Here is a 26,518-nt window from a genome sequence, read left to right on the forward strand (position 1 = left end):
CTATGATGGTGTTATCCTAATGCATTATGTTCCTCCATGGCAGACCGTCAGTGCACAGTATTTCTGTTCGTTTTTGGATCATCACCTGTGACCAGCTTTGCCAAAGAAGCGGCAACACTGTCTGCGCAACCCACCCATCGTTTTGCACGACAATGTGTGGGCGCATACAGCGCAAGCTGTGGATGCTCTGTTCGGTCAATCGTACTGGGAAGTACTGTACCATCCACCGTACTCCCCGGACTTAAGTCCTTGTGACTTTGATTTGATTCTGAAGATGAAGGAACCACTTCGTGGCATTCGCTTCAGAACTGTTCCAGAGATTTGACAGGCAGTAGATTGCTCCATTTGCACCATCAACAGAACAGGCTCTGCTAACGGTATACTACACCTTCCACTTCGCTGGTAACTGCTTCTACACAACCCTGGTGACTACTTTGAAGGACGGTAACATGTGCAAACATGTAACTCTTTTGTATCGATTGTGAATAAATAGTTGCCGCTATTTAAGTTTCAACCCTCGTACAATCCCGAATGGTGTGTAGCTCATTTCTCTTAAACATACCTCCCTAAGGGTGAAGAATGTTAAAGATGAATAGATGCAGTTCAGAATGTCAGAAGAGGAAGTGTGACAGCAGAAAAAGAGAATACAGTATTATTATTGCCAGTAATTGGGGCATCTGGCAATCATCAGTCACCTGGCATTGCAAAGAATGCAAGTCCCCTGAGGCCATTATCCCCAACTTCTAATTGTAGTGCACCTATCTTTACCGTCTATTTAATTATGAATGACTTCTGATTCCCATGGTTTCACTAGTATTTTATACCCAAAATCATTATACCTTTCAAACAATTCATCTTTTCTGCAGTGCCTTATGGGAATAATGTCCTTTTTGTCTGCCATCAGTTTCTTTTTCCCTGAAATGATACTCTTAATTTCCTTCTGTGTATGTCCAAAATCATAGATTCCTCAGCAAAACCCAGTTTCCTGTTATGCTTAATAAAAAGAACCTGCACGTATCAGTGTGTCAACACTTAACCTAGGGATTATGAAAAAGTTGCTATAAAACTGGACCCTTCTTTGGCAACATTACATCATGCTTAACAAAAACCTTTACTTTCTCCATTATGACAATTATTTGAGATCCAGAAACAGGCGTTGTTGTTGATGTTTTCTTATTAGGTAGAGCCGCTATCCATTTCTGACTCACTGCATGTAGATCAATCCAGCTGTCAGCTAAATACTGCACCTACTTTTCCTGTACTGACAAATTAATAACCAGTTGTCCAGTCTCTTTCCTACAACTATTAATTGCATATTCTTCCAGCAAATTGTACACAGTTTCCTTTGGCTCAAAGCTTTCTTCATTTCTAGAAATCACTTGCATATTTGCAGAATTGCTTCAAGTGTCATCCCTCTTAACATTAGCCATTTTGTACAATAATGACAAGTTAAAATACTTCATTAAATCTGAATTCACTCTTACTAGACTTCCACAGATGCTTCTTCCACTTTCTCTTTCACATCTCTGTGTAACAACCCTTCCTTATTTGTGCTCTCCCTTATTCGTGACAAGATTCCTCATCTGTTTTTCTGTGTGCACTTTCTGTGTTTCTGATTCTTCATTTCTTTCAGTGAATCTGTATGTGGTGTGTGGGAAAAGTAATGAGACTGGGAACATTGTGAGTGAGCTTGCAATGCTGTGTTGTTCTACTTGTGTAGACTGGTGGGTACATTCCTTCCTGATGCACAGTCAGAGTTTCTGCTATGTACAAGCCATCACATGGTTTTTGAAGGTGCCATCAGTGAAACTATCTTTTTGTTGTGAGTTACAAAAATAGGACAGCAGAATTTAGAGCAACATTATGCAACCAAGTTTTGTATTAAATTTGGAGAATTCACAAGTGAAAAGTTGAAACAGACCTATGGGAAACATTCCTTATGAAGAGCACACGTTTTTTGCTGGCACAAATTAAGTTTGGAAGGCTGAGAACATGTTGAAGATGAACCTCACTCAGAGAGACCTTCAACCTTGAAAACTGATGAAAACATCAAACGTGTATGTTCTAATGAGATCAGACCAATGTTTAACAATAATGGTGATGGGTGCCCTGCTAAACTTACAGTTTCACTGTATATCAAATTTTGACCGAAGGCCGAACATTTTGTACATGTGAAAGGTTTGTGCCAAAATGGTGCCCAAAAAATCTCACAACTGAGCAGGACAATTGAAGAAACATGTGAGTTGATCATCTTGAGAGCATTGCCAGTGATCATGAATGGTTCATTTGTGTCATCACAGGTAATGAACACTGGATTTTTGAGTACAGTCCTGAGACAAAGCGCAAAGTGAAAAGTTGCAGACTGTGACATCTACTTGATTGGAAAAAGCTTGAATGAGCAAATCAAAAATCAAAACAATGCTGCTTTGCTTTTTTAACAGTAGGGATATCAAGCACAAAGAATTTGTTCCTCCAGGACAAACTGTAAGCCACTTCCATCATGGAATTTTTGACCCCAAAAGGCATTCCTGTTGTTCCACAGCCAGCCGGAGTGGCCGAGCAGTTGTAGGCGCTACAGTCTGGAACCGCGCGACCGCTACAGTCGCAGGTTTGAATCCTGCCTCGGGCATGGATGTGTTGTTCACAAGATTTGAATCTTTGCAAAAAAAAATTTTTTTTTTTTTAATTGAAAATGTCTTACAAGACCATCATTTTGGGACTCTGGAGAAAATTGAAAAGAATGTGACTGACATGTTAAAGGCCCTACCAATTGAAGCCTTTCAGCACTGCTACCAAGACTGGTAGCAATGATTCTAGCAGTGTATAGCTGTTGAAGGGAATTACTTTGAAGGAGACAGTATTGTTGTTTGGGGAAAAAAAACTTTGATAGATAAAAAAAATAGTCTCATTACTTTTCTTTCAGAAAGTCTTCCAAACCTTCATTAAATATTTGTGCTTTAACTACACTCATTTTGCTTTTCTCGGCTGTAGTTTTACTTGCTTTACCTACATGTTCTCTTCTTCCCATAGTTCCTGTTCTTAAAATGTGTGGCTAGTGGATTCAAGTTACTACTTCCCATTCTGCAAATGATTTATAGATGTAGTTCCCCATATTCTGGAATCCTGCACCACTTTCAGTTCGTATCCCCACATGCTGTTTAGGATGTAGGTCCGTGTTGCCATGTATTGGTGCAATAAATAGTTTCCAACTGTCTGTTACTTTGTCTTGGTACTGGAAAATTGTGCTAACTTCTTGCCACGCCCACACACCCCTTCCGCATTATTATGTGTGTTCCGAAACATGCGTATCCCCTTGACTTCAACAGTTGTGCATTTCCTGTATTTTCTTGATTCCTAAAATTTGGTTCACCTGCCTCTCTTTCTGCGTCTATTTTTCTGCCCTTTCTAAATAATCAATAAACTTTCCAGTGTCATGTCTAGGAGCTACAATGATTTTGTTTTGCTAGTTCATGAGTAGTTTCCTATCCAGACCCATTACATTTTTCTCTGGATCCATTTTATTAGTTAAATATACAGATTTATCATCTATTTTAAAGCAAACTTCTTTACACTTTTCTTTTCTAGGATTGAAATTTTCGCCAATTCAGAAACTGTTTTCCACTGCATTTGGTTTTGTCTACCTCCCCAATATACCTTGAAAAAAGTGCTCTTAAACTTTTCCAAAGTATCACACTTGTCAGTAGTAGTAACTGTTCATGTTCTTGCTTCCCTCAAAAATTCTGAAATAATGTATCCAATCTTTTGTCAGTCAGTTTGTAATCAAGGCAAAACATTTGAAAAACTGTTCCAAAACTCTTTTGGGTGAATGTTACTGACAAGACCAATATCAAAAATTGTCTGTTAGTTTCAGAAGCCATATCATATTACTGTGACAAAATTGCTTTCTGTATTATTAGTAGCTGTTCTAATGTTCTTTTTTACATTACACAATCTACTGTCATGTTCATGCAGTCTATTTTCTACTGCATTATGTTGACTAGTCAACTGATCCACATTAGCTTCCACTACATTCACATGAGCAGATACATTCTTTTCAAATGGTTCACATTTCTCACTTTCAACAGTAATTTTACTCTTCAAAGCTTCATATTTACTTCTACAGACAGATTCAACAACCTTAACCTTCTATACTACTTTTTGTATACAATTACTCTATTTATCCTTTATTTGCTTTCATTAGCTACTCATTTACTCCCCCTCTGTGATTTCACTATTTACATTTTCTGAGGACTGTTTGCATTTTGTGTCAACTTGAGAAATTCCTTCCTTGATTTTGCTATGAAACATCTGCAACTCTTTTTTTCCAACTTTAATTCAAAATGTTAACTTATCAGTATCTGAAAGATTTGAAGCTTTTGAGCTCATTATCCAAGCAACTTATTTTACTAGATTGTGGATCAGTTTTGTGATTGATGTTTTACTTCGCATCCATAAAATTTTTATTGACATCATAATCTCTCTCTCTTTTTTTCCCCCTTAGTGCACATTAGTGTGGCAAACATTTCGTGGATGCGTTCCAGTCTGCTTTTTTCAGACGCTATTTCCTATTTTTCCTTCTTAATGGGCAAGAAACCATATTTGATATCTGCTTCCATTGTTTCCTGTTCATATAAATCAATCTGATTAGTGGAAGCCACCTCAGAATAACTGGTGTCCATCAGGTGATTATTGTCAAAATTGAAACTATCACTCGTAGTTGTATTAATTAATACATCCTGTTCCAATTCTACCCTCACAGTTGGAGATAATTGCTTTATATTTTCAGCAGGAGCCTCATTTTCTTCTTCTATCTCTTCTCCCTGTGTCTTTCCTAGAGAGCTAGTTCAGGTTGCACCCACACTGCAACACACCACTTCCTCATGCTTCACTACCATTGAATTATCATTCCCTTCTATACTGACATTTATTTAACTCCAGAAAGCACCAGACAAAATAAACAAAACTTGTAGGCTGCAGTACCCAACATACTGTCACTGTGAATTTGAACAACGCACGGTGCAATACCAGAACACAGGCACTGGCCTGTTATGGATGCTGTCAGCTCCCCCCCCCCCCCCCCCCCCCCCCCCCCCCCCCCCCCGGTCAGCCAATTGCTCAACAACAGCTCATATTACACTGCTTCTTCTGTTGTATGATTTATACCTCCCAGCAGCATCTAGTAAAGAACGACTTTCACCACATGTATCTTCTTTTATTCTTATGTCTCACTGCTTTTCTATCATTTGCTCACTTTGCTTCACTGTTCCTCGTCCATCACTTTCTTCTTCTAGTTCTGAACTCTTAACAGCTTCACTTAATTCCAAATATGAAATAATTTCTTTCCCAGAGTAAAATACAGCGCATGTGAGTGTGCAGTTAATGCTCTGACTTCCTAATAACATAGAAAGTACTCACTTTAGTAGCCAATTTAAGGTTTTAACTCAGAAAGAGCAACATTTTTCATCGGAGAACAGTGTACAAAAGCATGTGGCGTGTAATAGTTTTGAATACTTGTTCAAATACTATGCCAATGATGTCTTTTAGACTCTTGAAAGTTTGTGATTATGACTGCTCACCATGCCATGCAGAATTTATACCCTCCAAAAGGAAAGTGTCAGTTTTTACTAAAAAATTGAATATTTCACAGATGTCATCCACAATTGATCATAAACCTTTACTAATAATTCATATTCTTGAAAGAACCAGAATTTCTTTTATGAAAATGCTTAGAGTTATGGGCTACATGATCTTTTGTCACAGGAGGAGACCATGGACTCCTTCCAACTTGCGCTCAAAATTCCTCTCCTGTGTGCAGAAGGTCTCTTCTCTGATTGGCTGAATAACACAGTAGCCAGTTGTCTTCAATTTTGACCCACTGTAACCAATACTCTCATGGGTTGGTCCAATCTTATGAAAAGGATAGATTGCTGCTTGCCATATAGAAGAGGTGTTGAGTCGCAAACAGGCACAACAAAAAGACTGCTAAAGATGTCTTCAATTTTGACCCACTGTAACCAATACTCTCATGGGTTGGTCCAATCTTATGAAAAGGATAGATTGCTGCTTGCCATATAGAAGAGGTGTTGAGTCGCAAACAGGCACAACAAAAAGACTGCTAAAGATGTGAGCTTTTGGCCAAAAGGCCTTCTTGTGGAGTAGACAACACACATACATTTGTGCAAGTACAAATCTTCACACATAACCACTGTCTCTGGCCACTGACGTCAAGACTGAGCACCTGCACATGATGGGAGAAGCAGTTTGGATGGTGGGTGTAAGGAGAAGGCTCTAGTGGGGAGGGATAGGTGTATGGAGGTGAGGTGGGGGACAGTAACATGCTGCTTGTGGCAATATGCAGGAATGTGTTGGGGGCAGGTTAAGGCTGCTGGGTGCAGTTGGGGTGTTAGGAGGGGTGAGGGGGGAGAAAGGGGAATGGAAAAGGAGGGGGAGATAAAGGCAGGGAGAAAAGACACTGGGTGTGATGGTGAAATAGAAGGCTATGTAGTGCTGGAGTGGGAGCAGGAAAGCGGATAGGTAGGTGAAGGACAGGGACTAGTGGAGATTGAGGGTAGGGGAGTTATGGGAACGTGGGATATATTGCAGGGAAAGTTCCCACCTGTGCAATTCAGAAAATCTGATGTTAATACGAAGGATCCAGATGGCACAGGCTCTGAAGCTATCATTGACGTAAAGAACATTGTTTTGGGCAGCATGCTCAGCAACTGAGTGGTCCAGCTGTCTCTTGGCCACAGTTTGTTGGTCAGTGGCCATTCATGTGGACAAACAGCTTGTTGGTTGCCGTGCCGACGTAGAGTGCAGCACAATGGTTGCAGCTTAGCTTGTAGATCACAAAACTGAGCTTTGATAGGTAACCCCGCCTTTGATGGAATAGATGATGTTTGTGACTGCAGTGGAGTTGGTGGTGGGAGGATGTATGGGACATATCATGCATCTAGGTCTACTATAGGAATATGAGCCATGAGGCTTCTAGAGTGTATGTGCAATACTAGACGAGCAACAGCAAGCAAGCACAAAATGACAGATGGCTCTGTCGCCAACATGGAAGCATATTCAAAGCCACTGAGCATCAATGCATATTGCTACACCACAAGGCAGTCACCTGACCGATAAAAAAGAAATTCAAGACATTGAGAAAAATATTGAGCAACAGGTGAATTGATGTACAGGTGTAGTTAAGAATTCTACAGAAATTTAGAACCATTAATAACCATCTAGAAAGAGAAGATTAAAGTACTATGTGCAATGCATAGTATGGATCATGCCTGACAGGCTAAGCGTTTCTGGAACTCCATAAACTGAAAGGAAAAGTAACCTTCAATGCTTTCAACAATGCACAGAAGAACTGCAGAAAGTTGGTATTCCAGAATCGCGGTTGGGAATAGTGATAAATTCAGATGTATTGTACACAGAACTTGAGATTCAGAGTGGAACAATAATCCATAAAATAAAGGGGACCTGTTGTTCAGGAAAGAAAGGCTTTATGTGGTAGGCTGAGGCAGGTTTTCAAAACTAACCGGAAAAGTAGACTGAAAGCCAGCAAATGTTTTTGATTTGTGATACATAAGAAAGAAGAAAACTAGTTGATCAATATTTTGATTGAAGTGCCCATAGAAAGAAGAAGACCATCAAACATAAACACAGCCAAAGCCTTGCAGACAAACAAAAATGACGTGAAGTAGGAATGTAGTGTGAGGAGGGCTATGCGAGAGGCGTTCAGTGAATTCGAAAGTAAAGTTTTATGTACTGACTTGGCAGAAAATCCTAAGAAATTTCGGTCTTATGTCAAAGCGGTAGGTGGATCAAAGCAAAATGTCCAGACACTCTGTGACCAAAATGGTACTGAAACAGAGGATGACAGACTAAATGTCTTTTTCCAAAGCTGTTTCACAGAGGAAGACTGCACTGTAGTTCCTTCTCTAGATTGTCGCACAGATGACAAAATGGTAGATATCGAAATAGATGACAGAGGGATAGAAAAACAATTAAAATCGCTCAAAAGAGGAAAGGCCGCTGGACGTGATGGGATACCAGTTCGATTTTACACAGAGTACACGAAGGAACTTGCCCCCCTTCTTGCAGCGGGGTACCGTAGATCCCTAGAAGAGTGTAGCATTCCAAAGGGTAGGAAAAGGGCAAAGGTCATTCCTGTTTTCAAGACAGGACGTCGAACAGATGTGCAGAACTGTAGACCTATATCTCTATCGTCGATCAGTTGTAGAATTTTGGAACACGTATTATGTTAGAGTATAATGACTTTTCTGGAGACTAGAAATCTACACTGTAGGAATCAGCATGGGTTTTGAAAAATACGATCGTGTGAAACTCAGCTTGCGCTATTCATCCACGAGACTCAGAGGGCCATAGACACGGGTTCCCAGGTAGATGCCGTGTTTCTTGACTTTCGCAAAGCATTCGATACAGTTCCCCACAGTCGTTTAATGAACAAAGAGCATATGGACTATCAGACCATTTGTGTGATTGGATTGAAGAGTTCCTAGATAACAGAATGCAGCATGTCATTCTCAATGGAGAGAAGTCTTCCGAAGTAAGAGTGATTTCAGGTGTGCCGCAGGGAAGTGTCTTAGGACCGTTGCTATTCACAATATACATAAATGACCTTGTGGATAACATCGGAAGTTCGCTGAGGCTTTTTGCGGATGATGCTGTAGTATATCGAGAGGTTGTAACAATGGAAAATTGTACTGAAATGCAGGAGGATCTGCAACGAATTGACGCATGGTGCAGGGAATGGCAATTGAATCTCAATGTAGACAAGTGTAATGTGCTGCGAATACATAGAAAGAAGGATCCTTTATCGTTTAGCTACAATATAGCAGGTAAGCAACTGGAAGCAGTTAATTCCATAAATTATCTGGGAGTAGGCATTAAGAGTGATTTAAAATGGAATGGTCATATGAAGTTGATCGTTGATAAAGCAGATGCCAGACTGAGATTCGTTGGAAGAATCTTAAGGAAATGCAATCGGAAAACAAAGTAAGTAGGTAACACTACACTCGTTCGCCCACTGCTTGAATATTGCTCACCAGTGTGGGATCCGTGCCAGATAGGGTTGATAGAAGAGAGAGAGAAGATCCAACGGAGAGCAGCGCGCTTCGTTACAGGATCATGTAGTAATTGCGAAAGCGTTACGGAGATGATAGATAAACTCCAGTGGAAGACTCTTCAGGAGAGATGCTCAGTAGCTCGGTACGGGCTTTTGTTGAAGTTTTGAGATCATACCTTCACCGAGGAGTCAAGCAGTATATTGCTCTCTCCTACATATATCTCGCGAAGAGACCATGAGGATAAAATCAGAGAGATTAGAGCCCACACAGAGGCATACCGACAATCTTTCTTTCCACGAACAATACGAGGCTGGAATAGAAGGGAGAACCGATAGAGGTACTCAATGTACCCTCTGCCACACACCGTCAGGTGGCTTGCGGAGTATGGATGTAGATGACCAATAATGAAATTGAAACTTCCTGGCAGATTAAAACTGTGTGCCAAACCCGAACTCGAGTCTTGGTCTGGCATACAGTTTTAATCTGCCAGGAAGTTTCATAACAGCACACACTTCGCTGCAGAGTGAAAATTTCATTCAAGAGTGAAATTTTCTGATGATGTGGAAAAGACAAAAATTTTTGAAACTTACATATTGACGAGAACATTGCGAAAATTAACAAAATATTTGTAAATCAACGTCATTGTGCTGACATAGTTTTTTATTGCTGTGTAATAATAATAATAATAATAATAATAATAATGAACCCCGTGGAGGCCCAGGAAAAGAATAGGCCTCCGGTATGTTCTGCCAGTCGTAAAAGGCGACGAAAAGAACAAACCACTAATAGGGCTAACCCCCCCCCCCCCCCCCTTTTAGTGTGATTAGTTGGTTCAGGCCAGAACTAAAGAAGCCTCGGACAAGCGCCGTCATGGTCGGGGATGACGCTTGACCCCTATGCCCGCCCACAATGGTAACGATACTGCTAGCCAACTGGAAAATGATTTAAATCCAAATAGAGGTGTTTTGCAGGATATGCTTCCTGCAACCACCCTAGAAGGAAAACAAAGACAGAGGATGAGATGGTCAGATGAAGTTAATCGACACCTCATGTTCTGTTATTACCAAGCAACAAACCTAGGAACCAACACAACTGGATACAGATCACAAGTATACACAACATTTATTACCAGATACCCAGAATTAAAATTTTTAACACAACAACGACTAGCTGATCAGATCCGTGTAATAATCAAAAATAACAGGATACCCCAGTCAGAATTAGAAAACATCAAACAACAAGTACAACAAATACTGGAACAAAATAATGTGCAATCAGAAGAAGAAGAAAATACAGTAATGGACTCAAACATCCCAGAGCAAACAAACAAAGAACAACACGCACCAATTAAACAATCAGAGGAAAACGAAATCTTAAGACAGCCACCAGAACAAGCACAAATAGAACACGAAGTGACACAGATGTTAGATATAGAAGAAAAATTTCAGCTAACATATATAGAATACAAAGACACAAATACAGGCATTAGACCATTCTTGCATAGACCACCAAATAACCCGCAATTCGAAACAACAATAAAAACTATCAACACAATCATACACAACAAAATAAATGAAAACACAACTATGGAAGAGTTACAACTACTGGTTTATTTAGGAGCACTCACTACACTAAATATACACACTAGGCAGAGATCAGAACCAACCAACACACAGAAGAAACCCACAAAACCAGCATGGCAACACAGGCTACAGATCAAAATAGAAAAACTGAGAAAAGACATCGGACAGCTAATACAATTTATAAGAAATGAAATCTCAGGGGGAAAAAAAAAAAAAACGAAGAAGGTTAGGTAAAATCTCACAACAAGAAGCGACAGAGCAATTAGACGAAAAGAAGCAGAAATTACAAGCATTAGCCAAACGACTCAGAAGATACAAAAAAAGTGAAAATAGAAGGAAACAAAACCAAACATTCAACACAAACCAAAAGAAATTTTACCAGACAATAGATAACACACACATTAAAATAAACAATCCACCAAACATAACAGACATGGAACACTTCTGGAGCAACATATGGTCAAACCCGGTACAACATAACAGGCATGCACAGTGGATACAAGCAGAAACAGACACATACAAGATGATACCACAAATGCCTGAAGTGATAATTTTGCAACATGAAGTCACCCAAGCAATTAATTCTACTCACAATTGGAAAGCCCCTGGAAATGATAAAATAGCAAATTTCTGGCTGAAGAAGTTCACCTCAACACATTCACATCTAACTAAATTATTTAACAGTTACATTGCAGACCCATACACATTCCCTGATACACTTACACAAGGAATAACTTATCTGAAACCTAAAGATCAAGCAGACACAGCGAACCCAGCTAAATATCGCCCCATAACATGCCTACCAACAATATACAAAATATTAACTTCAGTCATTAAACAGAAATTAATGACACATACAACACAGAACAAAATTATAAATGAAGAACAAAAAGGCTGTTGCAAAGGAGCACGAGGATGTAAAGAGCAACTGATAATAGATGCAGAGGTGACATATCAAGCTAAAACTAAACAAAGGTCGCTACACTACGCATACATTGATTACCAAAAAGCTTTTGATAGTGTACCCCACTCATGGTTACTACAAATATTGGAAATATACAAAGTAGATCCTAAATTGATACAGTTCCTAAACATAGTAATGAAAAATTGGAAAACCACAGTTAATATCCAAACAAATTCAAATAATATCACATCACAGCCAATACAGATTAAGCGTGGAATATACCAAGGAGACTCATTAAGTCCTTTCTGGTTCTGCCTTGCTCTGAACCCACTAACCAACATGCTAAATAATACAAATTATGGATACAATATTACTGGAACATACCCACACAAAAATCACACATTTGCTATACATGGATGATCTAAAACTACTCGCAGCAACAAATCAACAACTCAACCAATTACTAAAGATAACAGAAGTATTCAGCAATGATATAAGTATGGCTTTTGGAACAGACAAATGTAAGAAAAATAGCATAGTCAAGGGAAAACACACTAAACAAGAAGATTACATATTGGATAACCACAGCGACTGCATAGAAGCGATGGAAAAAACGGATGCCTATAAATATCTAGGATACAGACAAAAAATAGAAATAGATAATACAAATAATAAAATGTAGACAAAGACTAACAAAAATACTGAAAACAGAATTGACAGCAAGAAACAAGACAAAAGCTATAAATACTTATGCCATACCAATATTGACCTACTCATTTGGAGTAGTGAAATGGAGTAACACAGACCTAGAAGCACTCAATACACTTACACGATCACAGTGCCACAAACATAGAATACATCACATACATTCAGCAACAGAAAGATTCACATTAAGCAGAAAGGAAGGAGGAAGGGGATTTATCGACATAAAAAACCTACATTATGGACAGGTAGACAATTTAAGAAAATTCTTTGTAGAACGAGCAGAAACTAGCAAAATACACAAGGCAATCACTCATATAAATACATCGGCTACACCACTGCAATTTCATAACCACTTCTACAACCCTTTAGATCACATAACATCAACAGATACGAAGAAAGTAAATTGGAAAAAGAAAACACTTCATGGCAAGCACCCGTATCATCTAACACAGCCACACATCGATCAAGACGCATCCAACATATGGCTAAGAAAAGGCAATATATACAGTGAGACAGAAGGATTCATGATTGCAATACAGGATCAAACAATAAACACCAGGTATTACAGCAAGCATATTATTAAAGATCCTAATACCACAACAGATAAATGCAGAGTTTGTAAACAACAAATAGAAACAGTAGATCACATCACAAGCGGATGTACAATACTAGCAAATACAGACTACCCCAGAAGACATGACAATGTAGCAAAAATAATACATCAACAGCTTGCCTTACAACATAAACTTATAAAACAACACGTTCCCACATACAAGTACGCACCACAAAATGTACTGGAGAATGATGAATACAAATTATACTGGAACAGAACCATTATAACAGATAAAACAACACCACATAACAAACCTGACATCATACTCACCAATAAAAAGAAGAAATTAACACAACTAATCGAAATATCCATACCCAATACAACAAATATACAAAAGAAAACAGGAGAAAAAATTGAAAAATACATCCAACTGGGTGAGGAAGTCAAAGACATGTGGCATCAGGATAAAGTTGACATCATACCAATTATACTATCAACTACAGGAGTCATACCACACAATATCCACCAGTACATCAATGCAATACAGCTACATCCAAACATATATATACTACTACAGAAATCCGTAATTATTGATACATGTTCAATTACCCGAAAGTTCCTAAATGCAATGTAACACATACCGTACAGTTAATAGGAAGTGACGCTTGATCAAGGTCCGCGTCATTTTCCATTCTTAACCAGACTTAACGTCTGAGAAAGTAAAGAAATAATAATACTGTACAGTCAATAGATGGTTTTTGATATATCCCTTTTTTTCCGATTACATCCCAAAATCATGAGTAATGAACACACACTTTTCTCTCAGTGAAAAGTTAGTTGAATTGTCCTGCCTGTTATATGTGTGTGTAGTGCATGGCAGGTGCCAGTAGTGCCAATATAGGCACTTACTGTTCCATTTTATCTGAACATTGGAGCTGTACCCTCAGATAGTCTCCATCTCTAGTGACCACTTTGTCAATAAGGCATTAAATCCTGATCCTTCTCCTTCCCTCCAAAAATATTTTTTACTAAACCTTTTAAGTGGTTTCCTAACAGACACATTCTGTTTTCTAAGAAACCCACTAACAAACGCGTCATCCATTCCCCTTTCCTGTTATTCTGTGTTTCAGATGAACGTGTAATCTTTCTATTGTAATATGTTCTGAATGCTGTAGGCCAACTTTTTCTTAAAGGCGGTCACTTTTACAGTATTACTGTTTTATAAATGTAATAATAACACTGATTTGATATTGTTGCAGGTACGGCATAGATCTACTCAAAAAGTGTATGCAATGAAGCTATTAAGCAAGTTTGAAATGGTATGTTATCAAAGATACTGCATTCTCGTGTTACACTGAATCTGTCTTAAGATTGTTTTTAATACAGTATAAATATTAAAGCAGTACTTTTCTTAACCATTTATAGATTAAACGGTCAGACTCGGCATTCTTCTGGGAAGAACGCGATATAATGGCCCATGCTAACTCCGAATGGATAGTGCAGCTGCATTTTGCATTTCAAGATGCTAAATATCTGTACATGGTTATGGATTACATGCCTGGTATGTCATGCAGCAAACCTCACATTATGTACTAAATTCAAGAGATAACTGCTAATTTTGATTATTGGTTTACAGGTGGTGATCTTGTTAACCTTATGTCCAACTATGATGTGCCTGAAAAATGGGCAAAATTTTATTGTGCTGAAGTTGTTTTAGCTTTAGATGCCATTCACTCAATGGGTTTTGTTCATAGGTGAGTGTTCTTTGAAATATTTTTGTGTAGTAGTCATTTATTCAGAAATACATTCTGAAATATCCTTTGTTTTCAGAGATGTGAAACCAGATAATATGCTTCTGGACAAGCATGGTCACCTCAAGTTAGCAGATTTTGGTACTTGCATGAGGATGGATGATGTAAGCAGATAATTAATACACATGTAAAAATAACTGTTCTTATGAATACTTTATGCCAGTGGATTGTTATTTCAAATCAGTTCGACATTAACACCACCAGTGGACATTAATTAACATTATTGCAGAAGAATTTTAAAATGCTTCAAAATTGATTGATTGAAGTCAATGTGCCAGTGCTAATATTAAAATGCTTCAAAAATTGATTAATTGAAGGCCATGTATCAGTGCTCTTTTTTCCCCTGATGTGAAGTCTTTTTCTACTGTTGTGAAGTAAAGAAATGACATAATATATCCCAGAAATGTTACTGGTTATTACTGTAATAAATTTTTGGTATGTACATTTTGAGACTACAGTTCCAGACCAGCCACTCATAATTTCTGTTCACAGGATGGTCTAGTGCGGTCAGATACAGCAGTAGGTACTCCTGATTACATATCACCAGAGGTGCTACAGTCCCAAGGTGGAGAAGGTGTATATGGTCGTGAGTGTGATTGGTGGAGTGTGGGTGTCTTCCTTTATGAAATGTTAGTTGGAGACACTCCATTTTATGCCGATAGCCTTGTTGGTACATACAGCAAGATCATGGATCATCGCAATTCACTTCATTTTCCAACAGATGTAGAAATTAGTCAAGATGCTAAAGCCTTAATTTGTGGCTTTCTCACAGACAGGTAATAACAAAAAAATTTTAATGTTTTCGCGGCATAAAGACTGTTCCATAAAATTTCAGGCATGCAGCCGCATAAATTCAACTTCTTCTTCTAATATTTCGGCTGAATACCATCCAGCCATCTTCAGAGTGAGCCAAGGTGACTAATGCTCCAGCACTTGCTCCATCCTTTTAAACTCGAGGACCAAACCACTGCGTATGCGGCGAAAGGTACACAAGGCGCCAGAGACGTTGATAGGTGGCAAAGAGGTGTAACATATACGTGCCATGAAAATGGCTGGACAGTATTCAGCCAAAATATTAGAAGAAGAAGCTGAATTTATACAACTGCATGCCCAAAATTTTATGGAACGATAACAAAAACAGTTTTATTAGAGGAAATCAATATGTTATACCTCCTCTTTTTCTTAAATATATGTAAGGTAGATAACCTACTGTGTTTTATCCCTTCTGTATTATGGATTGCACTGTTCACTCTTTCAGAACAAGGCGCCTAGGAAGAAATGGAGTTGAAGAAATAAAATCTCATCCATTCTTCCAGAATGACCAGTGGACATTTGATAATTTACGAGACTGTAAGTTTATTTATAGTATAGTTGATCTTGGCACATATCTGTAGTACTCTTTCTGTGGGATTGTATTTGAAAAATGGTGAGATAAAGTTGCTAAATGTGACAAGAAATAAGGAATAGTTTCTTCAGGAAGATCTACCTGAAGTACCTTCTTGGAAAGAATTATATTGCCTCTTGAAGGTAAATAGCTAAGCCTAAGCAGTAAGATAAAACTTGAATACCAAAATTCCATATTTGGGAAAGACCCTCTAAACTGGTAGAGGTGAGCTAGTTTCTTGATGTGTTCAGATATTCTTAGTGGCTGATGGGAATTGTCCCCATGAACCATGGGTCTAGATGAGATGGGGTGGCTTGTGTATTGCAAAAATACAGATAATTGACCCATAGCTGCAGCGAACTGGAAAGGTATCTAGACTGCAGCTAACTGGAGGGGTGTCTTTAGAGAGACCAGACTAATGTATGGTTCAGATTACAAAGGAAACAGTCACGATGATTGACTGTTCTGGTCTGTAATGTTTGTTAACAGAGGCTTGGTTTGTTGGTACTGCAGTATGACTGAAATTAAGGAGAAACTGTAGTTGCTATATTTCGTGAAGACATGGAATGGTACTATTTGGTTTAATGATGATGGCGTCTTTCTAGGTAAAATATTGTAGAGTTTAAATATTCCCACTTTTAGATCTCTGAGTGGGAATTAATCTGCATGGTGTCATTAGATATAAAAGAAAAATAAACTGGCATTTTAAATTTGGGAGTGTAGTATTTGGCTTCCTTAATTGTTAGGTAAGTTAGATAAAATGAAAAACTTGAAAAGAAAATTGGATAGATTGAAGTTCGATGTTGTGGAAATTATTGACGTAGAGCAGCAGGCAGAACAGGCTTTCCAGTCGTGCGAGTACATGGTTATGAACCCAAAATTCAGTAGGTGCAATGCATGGAGCAGTGCAAATAATGAACAAGAAAAGAGGAAATTGGGTGAACTATCATGAACAGCATAGTCAAGTTGGACACAAAGACATGATCCTCATGTTATTGCAAGCACACATGGAGATGATGACGGTTTTGAGAGAAAGGATGTTTGTTAAGAGAGAGAAAATGTTTGACAAAGAGACAAAAATTTAATTCTGATGGAGGTTTGACTTCCATATCAAGAAAGGATGGGAGGATACGGACTGGGAGAAACGGACAAAAAGAAAACCTGCCTGATAGTATCTTGCACAGAGTATGAATTACCTTTGCAAACACTTGGTTTAAGAATAGTAGAAGTATGTTGCATACATGACAAGAGACTTGAAGTCAAGAAGGTTTCAAATGGATTATATAATGATAAGACAAAAATTTATATACATGTAGGTTGAAAACTGAAAAACATTTCCAGAGATGCGTTTGCACTGTGCCTATAATTTATTGGTTATAACATGTATACTAAAGCTGAAGAAATTTCAGGAAGGTAGGTAATGAAGGTGGTTAGTCCTAGATAATTTGAAACAACCAAAATGGTTGACAGCTTCAAAGAGAGCATAGGGATTGACTAATAGAAGAAGGGGAGAGGAATTCAATGCTAGTGGAATGAGTAACTTTGAGGTGAAGGCACTAGAGAAGAAACTGAGCAAAAGACAATGTTCAGCAGAAATCCTTGGATTATTTAGAAGATATGAAATGTGACTGGTGAATAAAAAAAGGAAAAAATGCAACAAATGAAACACCCAAAATTAAATATAAATCTCCAGAAAGTGCCATTGACAGGAAGTGCAAGATGGGAATATAGAAATAGCTACAGAACGAATGCAAAGATTTTTAGATATGAATGACTGTAGGAAAGGTAGGTGATTGTGTTTAGAAAAATTAAAGAAACCCTTGGAGAAGAGAGAAGCAGTTAAACGTGCACTAAGAGCTCGAGTGGCAAGTCTATTCTAAGTAGAGAAGCAGAAACTGGGAAGTGGAAGAGGTATGTAGAGGGGCTGTTCAATGAAAAGTAAATCATACCGTTATTATGGAAAGAGAAGAGGAAGTGGATGAAAGTGTGATGTGTACTGAGATACTGCAAGAATAATTTCTCAGAAATCTGAAACGTTATATGTTGGGGCAAGACACTTTGGGTAGACAACATTCCGTCTGAATGATTATGATCCTTGAGAGAATCAGCCACGACAAAACTGTTCCATCTGGTTTACAGGACATATGAGAAGGAAAAGCACCCCAGAATTTAAGAAAAAATGTGAGAACACGAATACCAAATATGGCATATGCTGACTGCTGTGTACTGAACTGTCAGTTTAATGTGTTGTGGTTGCAAAATATTAACACAAACTATATACAAAAGAATGGAACAACTGGTACAAGCCGATCTCGGGGAAGATCACTTTGTGTAGAAAGGTCGAAACAATACTCTCTGGCTTACCTGAGAACTGAGATTTGAAGATTTGGAAACACTTATGATAATATTGGCTGTAATTTACAATTTGTAATTCTCTCTCTCTCTCTCTCTCTCTCTCTCTCTCTCTCTCTCTCACACACACACACACACACACACACACACACACACACACACACACACACATTCATTCACACAAGCAAGCACACCTCATGCACACATGACCTCCATCACTGGCAGCTTGGACTGGAATGCAAATGCCACGTAGAACACAAGTAGCAAATTAGAGGGGGCGGGGAAGGGGAAGGCGAAGGGATATCAGTAAAGGGAGAGTGGGCTGGGAGAGAGAACAATGCTCTCTGGCGAAGCATTCAGGGACTAGACTGCCAACAGACGCAGCATTGGATGGCTGTGGATCAGGGAGGAGAGGAGGGAGAGTTGTGGTCATCATTCACAGTAATGCAGTGTTTGTACTATGACATTTACAAAAGGCAAACTGATATTTATTGTAATAAGTTGAATTTGCCTAAGTGTTCTGTGATTTAGTTATTAAAATATATTCCTGAGCTTTGGATGTGATGGGTAATGTGTTGATTGGTTGGTAATTGCAAGGCTACTGTGAGGTTTTGGTCTTAAGATAGGTCAGACTATGAGACCTTTCCATGGAGTTGGAGATGTTCCAGTCATGAGAGAAAAATTAAATACATCTGCTAAGACAACACTAAGCTATTGGAAACATTCTTGATTACGACTATCCTGATACCAACATTGCCTATCGCGACAGTATAAATTCTCATTACTGCTTTTCTATTTGTATTTATTGTTATGTGTTTTAGGTGGAAAATTTTTTGGTTAGTTATTTAGTCTGGGACTTCTTGTGGGAGATAGTCCTTTGCTGCAGGGGGCTGACTGATGCTGAGAAAAATTCATTCGGTCCATCAGTTAAGGCCTGAAAGCAGTTTCTGATTTTGCCTTCACAACACCCAAGCTACAGAGATTCTTCTGCAGAGTTGTGGGTGTTATATTGCTGTACACATATTAAGGAATTTGTCTGATTTTGAAATTGCAAACTCATTGCTTTACGCAGTCTCGCAGTTTTACATTTTTGTTGTAACATTCGGGTTTTGGATTTGCCTTGAAATGTCTATGAGCAGCAGTGTTGCTGTCTGTCATTTGATGTAATTAGTTGTCAGCTAGGGAGCAGAAGTTTTTCTTACATAGAATGTACGTACAGGAGCATATTTGTCGTAGAGAACAGTGAGTTGATGGATTTTTGCCAATAACTATGGGCTCTGATTATTTGATGCTACTAGTTTTCTGTCAGGAACATCATGATCCTTATGTTTGATGTTCCTACAAGTTACATGATGTAATGTGAACTTCAGGGGCTGCGGGAAGTAGACCAGGAATATTACGTCACATCCTGAAAAGCCTGGAGCTCAAGTTTGACCTATATCTCTTCCTTTGTCAATCTTTGTTTTGTTATGGATACATCTGCATACTGTGTGCTGTATGTTGTTGGGACTATAAAGGAAGAATGTGCAAGTTGTTGGAAGGAAACAGCCTTCTTATATTTATTATGAAGGGAGTGTGTGTCAACAATTCTGTGTTTGTCTCCCATTATGATGGTGTGTTCATATTGACCCTGAAAGGCAGTCATTGAGCTGTGTTTTGGCTTGTAGACAGCACCAGTTAAGCACTTCTGACTCTGTATACTTATTTCAGTAAACATGAATTCAGCCTACCTTCCTTTGGCAGGGTTCAATGTGATTAAAGGTTCGAGTTTGAGGTTAGATTGTTTGTATCCCCCACTGAGCTTGTTTGGCTTGCATCCTAAGAAATGTATATGCTGGGAGATGAAGAGATTCGTAGGAGACATGTAGTGTTAGCTACATTTTGGAGAGGAGGATTACATGAAAGTTTAGTTGAAGGAGAAGGCTGAAATATGCAGATAAGGATTGGACCATATAGTGCACTATTAACAGTTCTGACACATGATACCAGGTGGCTTTCAGGAGGAGTCTACCTATGGAGAGGGACAGTGACTGACATTTCTGGGAAGTGACATAGCTCAGGGGTGACCAAGACTTTCATGCCCAGGTGGTTCACAATTTCAATCATGGAAGGAGATGATATTGCGAAGTTAAGATTTCAGAGGTTGCAGCAGTATGGGAAATATTTTTTAAGCAGTAACGGAAAGTAATAAATTTGGGAAAGGTATAAAAGTTCAGGGAGAAGAAATTAAAAAAAAATCAAGCTGTTCATACACTATTTTTGTCAGAGATGGCAAAGGACTTGGAAGGTCAATTAATAGAATGGAAAGAATTTTGAAAAGAAGTTACAAAGTAGATATCAACAAAAGTAAAACAAAGATAATGGAATGTAGTTGAATCAAATCAGATGATGATAAGGGAATTGCACAACAGAATGAGACACTGAAAGTAGCAGTATAATTTTCTTATTTGGACAGAAAAAATATTATGTATATTGTAAAAGGAAGGACCACTGCCTTTATTTAAGTGTTGGCAGCTCAGAACAAAGTTTTGTGAAGGCAACACAATGTAGTGATTTCATACAAAGCAACAGAAGTCATTGTTTTGGTGCAGTACTCAATTGATGGCTTCGAAAATTATTGCTCATATTAGTTGCTAATTGTGTGCTGTAAACTGACTTTTATGTGCAAAAGGATATAGAGCTGCTCATATTTATCAGAACTTATTTATAGTTTATGGGTCTACAGTAATGATCAAGAAGATAATGCTCACCATGTTGAGCATCATAGCTGATTGACACTAATATAATTGATTAACAAAAACTGTTGTCACTCTGTTATTAAACAGGTTTCATTCTTACAAGGGAACCTCCCCATCGCACCCCCCTCAGATTTTGTTATAAGCTGGCACAGTGGATAGACCTTGAAAAACTGGACACAGATTAATCGAGAAAACAGGAAGATGTTGTGTGGAACTACGAAAAAAATAAGCAAAATATACGAACTGAGTAGTCCATGCGCAACATAAGCAACAATAAGGATATTGTGAGCTCAGGAGCGCCGTGGTCCCGTGGTTAGCGTGAGCAGCTCTCAAATGAGAGGTCCTTGGTTCAAGTCTTCCATCGAGTGAAAATTTTACTTTCTTTATTTTCGCAAAGTTATGATCCGTCCGTTCGTTCATTGACATCTCTGTTCACTGTAATAAGTTTAGTGTCTGTGTTTTGCGACCGCACCGCAAAACCGTGCGATTAGTAGACGAAAGGACGTGCCTCTCCAATGGGCACTGAAATCATTTGCTCGCAAGGTCATAGGCCAACCGATTCCTCCACAGGACAACACGTCTGATATATTCTATACGACACTGGTGACGGCATGTGCGTCACCTGACAGGAATATGTTGTCGACCCATCTAACTTGTACACTTGGTGAATGGGTAAAAAGATTCTTCTACCTTGCCGATTTAGGTTTTCTTGTGGATGTGATAATCACTCCCCAAAAAGTGATGAAAACATAAGAATTTGTCACATGAACTGCAACAAATGAATGCAACAGTTTCACAGTCGCACAGTTTTCCCTGTGCTCTGTCAAAACATATGTTTTTAACGTTTTCAAATTTTTCCGTGTGTAGACCGTCAAATCCTGCATGTGTCCAAGCAAATCTGAACATGTCCTGGAATTTTGGAGAGCGAAGTTGATTATGTTTGAGTGCCTTAACTTTGATAATAGTCTGAAAATAAAAAAATTTTCACTCGAGGGAGGTTTGAACCAAAGACCTTTCGTTTCGCAGCTGCTCACGCTAACCACGGGACCACGGCGCTTCAGAGTTTACAGTGTCTTTGACGTTGCCTATCTTGCGCGTGGACTACTCAGTTTGTATATTTTGCTTATTTTTTTCATAGTTCCACACAACTTCTTCCTGTTTTCTCGATTGATCTGTGTTCGGTTTTTCAAGGCCTATCCACTGTGCCAACTTGTAATTAAATCTGAGGGGGGTGCCCTTGTTAGGGCACAACAAGACCATTTGCATCAATATAGTGACAAAGCTCAGCAACGTGATGATCTTAAAAAAGAAAAAAAGAAAGAAAGAAGAAAAAGTGTAATATAATAGCTCTGTGGTGGTTTTCATTAATCATCGATATTAGAATAAAAGAAACATTAGGTAGTATTATTGAGGTATTAATAGTCCCTGTACAAATGTGCATGATAAAGAGAGGAATGGCAGGTCTGTTATTCAGACTTATCAAATTATCCGCCGGCCAGTGTGGCCGAGTGGTGCTAGGCGCTTCGGTCTGGAACCGAGCAACCGCTACGGTCGCAGGTTCGAATCGTGTCTCGGGCATGGATGTGTATGATGTCCTTAGGTTAGTTAGGTTTAAGTAATTCTTAATCTAGGGGACTGATGACCTCAGATGTTAAGTCCTATTTGAACCATTTGAATTAAATTGTCCAACATGTATACCAAAGCCTGCAGTCTAATTATTGACAATTAGCACTCAGATTGATGGATTCTATCATCAACACAACTCTCACAGAAAACTCTGATATTGCAAACTGTTTGCAAGGTTTAGCATAATCTTTGTCCATGACAATGTGCATCTATATTTTCTGTCCGTACCAAGGATAAGTTTCACATTTCTGCTGGAAACTTTTTGAGCACCCACCCTGCAATGCTGGCCTTGCTTACAATATGTGCTTTACAGAAATATAATATGCCTCTTCAACAGAAATTCTAAGATTCAGCATGTCATTGCCATGTTGTTATTTTTATAATAGTGCCCTCCACCTTTTTGACAAAGAATGAGTCTGAAAGTTAACTTTCCTTATCCACTTCATGGTCATGTAAGTGATATCACAGTTCTGGGTGGCATTAATAAAGATATTAGTAAATGTTGTACAGAATACTGTAAAAAGATATGCTTAGCAAAAATGCTGATATTTATGGCTGTACATGCAGTTTTTCCTTCACTTAAGTAGCTATTAAATATTTCTGCAGGTGTTCCACCAGTTGTTCCAGAACTAATGGGTGATGATGATACAAGTAATTTTGATGATGTAGATAAAGATGAAAGTCCAGAAGAAAATTTCGCTACGCCAAAAACTTTTGCAGGAAACCATTTGCCGTTTGTGGGTTTCACATACTCAAGGGATTATCAGTAAGTAATACATTTTATTAAAAGCTTCATTTACTTTATAAGGGTCAATCTAAAAAGGAAGTAAAGAATGTATCAATCTGACAAGCTACGCTGTTATCCCTCCATCTTTGCCACTATGTCATCGTTGTTATCAGTATGATGCTAATAGTAAACAGGTCCTTTACTGTTAATAAGTGTGAGAAAATTAATGATCCCATGAAGTGTGTGCTTCGTAGAGTGTTTTTGAATGCAAAAACATCCGCCCTATCAAAGTTAATCAGACATATAACTGAAGTTTTTGGAATGTGATGAATGAAGGAATAGTTGGAAAACGGTGTACCATTTTTAATGGCAGTAGCGGACTAATGACTATTCATGATGAATGATCAGGGCTAATGACTATTCATGATGAGTGATCAGTCGAATCTTCAGTTGTGACTGACAAACTCGAATCAAAAACTGAGGGGGGGGGGGGGGGGGGGGAGTTAAAAGTTAAACAAGACAGGCATTTCATTATTGACGAATTGAGCTTGTTATTGCCTGAAATTTCATGATCAGTTCATTATTTGTGGTTAGTAGTGATTTGTGCTTTTGAAAAGTGTATGCCAGGTGGGTTCTCATACTTTTTACTTATCAACACAAGAAACAAATGAGAACTGCACTGACATTTCTCTCTCGATACAACAATAATCGCTAGGAGTTTTCGAACTACTGTTTTACTGGTGAAGAAACTTGTGTTTTGCCTAAAAGTCCAGGAAGAAAGGGCCAGTGAGTTGAATGGCATAATTCACAATCCCCAACAAAAGGAAAGAAAAAAGAGCTGAACAAATTCTGGGTACCAAAAAGGTTAAAGCCACAGTGTTCTGGGATTGAAATGGCTTCCTACTCATTGACTTTATACCTAGAGGAGGGGAGTCCATAAACGTAGTGGTCTACTGTCCGACTCTTCCCAGACTACACCATGCCATTCAAAGCAGACATCATGAATTGTTGTCTAGTGACTTTGTGCTTCTTCATGACATGCTTGCCTGCATTCTGCTGAATTGATGAAGGATTTTCTGTGGCAATTTAAGTGGAAAGTTTTTGAACATCTGCTTTATAGACTGGATTTGGCCCTGAGTGATCCCCCTGTGTTTCCCAAAGTCAAACTTCTTTTTTTGTGAAAAATGCTGTGGAAATGACAACAAACTGAAACACGATGTTAGTGCCTTGTTCAGCAACTATGCAGCATGCAAGTATGCTGAAGGCATAGAGAAGTGCTACAACAAATGTTCAGATTTCTATGCATAGTATGTAGAAAAATAGCAAAGACATCAAAATATGTTGTAAAATAAGTTTTCTTTCACTAATGTGAGTAAAAATATCTGGAGAAACGAATTTTCTCTACTTTTTAACAATATGTAATATTAAGAATTAAACATGTTTTGGTATGCAACCCACAGAGTTAAAATGTTAAACTTAACTGATGGCACACACCATTTCCAGCACTTAATCATAGAAATAGCAACATTGTAACAAGTAGTAAGCACTCACAGCACCACCACCACCACCACCAACAACAACAACAACCATTTGACATCCATTGCTGGATAAAGACCTCATCTAGACTTTTCCATGCATTATTGTCTTCTGCTGTACATATCTGTATCACTCTTGCACATCATCTACCCATCTTTGATTTTCTGTCTTTTCCTACTGCTTGGAATCCAATGAAGAACTTCCTTGTTCCATCTACCCTCCATTCGCCTAATAATACCCAACATGTATTTCTCAATTGCTCACTGAGCAGCTCTTAGTTTTCGAATGAGTTTCGCATTATAAGTCCTAGATATGGTTTTTTAAACTATATTTAGTTTACCAAGAGCACTCCACTCTTTTGTTTATATCTTTTTTATTGTCCATTTGTTTGTCTTTTACTAATTTGACAACAAAAACAGTTGGTTCTGTGACATCATTTTTGATTTGTACTAATTTCTTTTCAGTATGTTGATTGTAAAATCTTTTAGTCTCCTTGTAATTTATTTCCAGGTTACTTTCATGTCTTCCATTTCTTGCCAAAATTTTTTCTGCACTAGATGCAAACAGTATCATGTCATCATCAAAACATGTATGGTTCGGTTATTTTCCATTTTTTATTTTGCCTTCCAAGGATTTGACTATTTGCTGCAGGGATCGTGAGAGTAGTTCGACCATTTGAAATCTCCTTGCGTGACTCTGCATTCAGTAAACTAGGTAGAAAGAGAGTATCTCAAGGAGGAACTTGATACATTTAGCTCTGGATGCAAATATACTGAGGAAATGGCTCAAGTTTAGAAGAACAGTTGACCGAGCTACGTGTCTAGTAGGACAGTTCGTGGTGGGAGGGACCATCCATGACATACAGTAATTGTAAAGAAACTTCTAAAGAAATAATGGCTACTGCATGTTGTTGTTGTTGTGGTCTTCAGTCCTGAGACTGGTTTGATGCAGCTCTCCATGCTACTCTATCCTGTGCAAGCTTCTTCATCTCCCAGTACTTACTGCAACCTACATCCTTCTGAATCTGCTTAGTGTATTCATCTCTTGGTCTCCCTCTACAATTTTTACCCTCCACGCTGCCCTCCAGTGCTAAGTTTGTGATCCCCTGATGCCTCAGGACATGTCCTTCCAACCGGTTCCTTCTTCTTGTCAAGTTGTGCCACAAACTCCTCTTCTCCCCAATTCTATTCAATACTTCCTCATTAGTTATGTGATCTACCCATTTAATCTTCAGCATTCTTCTGTAGCACCACATTTTGAAAGCTTCTATTCTCTTCTTGTCCAAACTATTTATCGCCCATGTTTCACTTCCATACATGGCTACACTCCATACAAATACTTTCAGAAACGACTTCCTGATACTTAAATCTATACTCGATGTTAACAAATTTCTTTTCTTCAGAAACACTTTCCTTCTCATTGCCAGTCTACATTTTATATCCTCTCTCCTTCGGCCATCATCTGTTACTTTGCTCCCCAAATAGCAAAACTCCTTTACTACTTTAAGTGTCTC

At 38.5% G+C, this 26,518-nt stretch overlaps 1 protein-coding gene across 1 annotated transcript in view; it reads left to right on the plus strand.

The window, feature by feature from the left end:
* LOC126262367 (rho-associated protein kinase 2) overlaps positions 1–26,518 on the plus strand; it is a 248,922-nt gene that overhangs the window by 27,610 nt on the left and 194,794 nt on the right. Inside the window, 7 exon segments of the mRNA XM_049958953.1 lie at positions 14,091–14,150; positions 14,257–14,392; positions 14,468–14,585; positions 14,662–14,746; positions 15,135–15,418; positions 15,901–15,992; positions 23,349–23,512. Of these exon segments, the coding sequence (XP_049814910.1) occupies positions 14,091–14,150; positions 14,257–14,392; positions 14,468–14,585; positions 14,662–14,746; positions 15,135–15,418; positions 15,901–15,992; positions 23,349–23,512 (939 nt within the window).

The sequence above is a fragment of the Schistocerca nitens genome, chromosome 6 (genome assembly GCF_023898315.1).
Source record: "Schistocerca nitens isolate TAMUIC-IGC-003100 chromosome 6, iqSchNite1.1, whole genome shotgun sequence".
In the NCBI taxonomy this organism is placed as follows: domain Eukaryota; kingdom Metazoa; phylum Arthropoda; class Insecta; order Orthoptera; family Acrididae; genus Schistocerca; species Schistocerca nitens.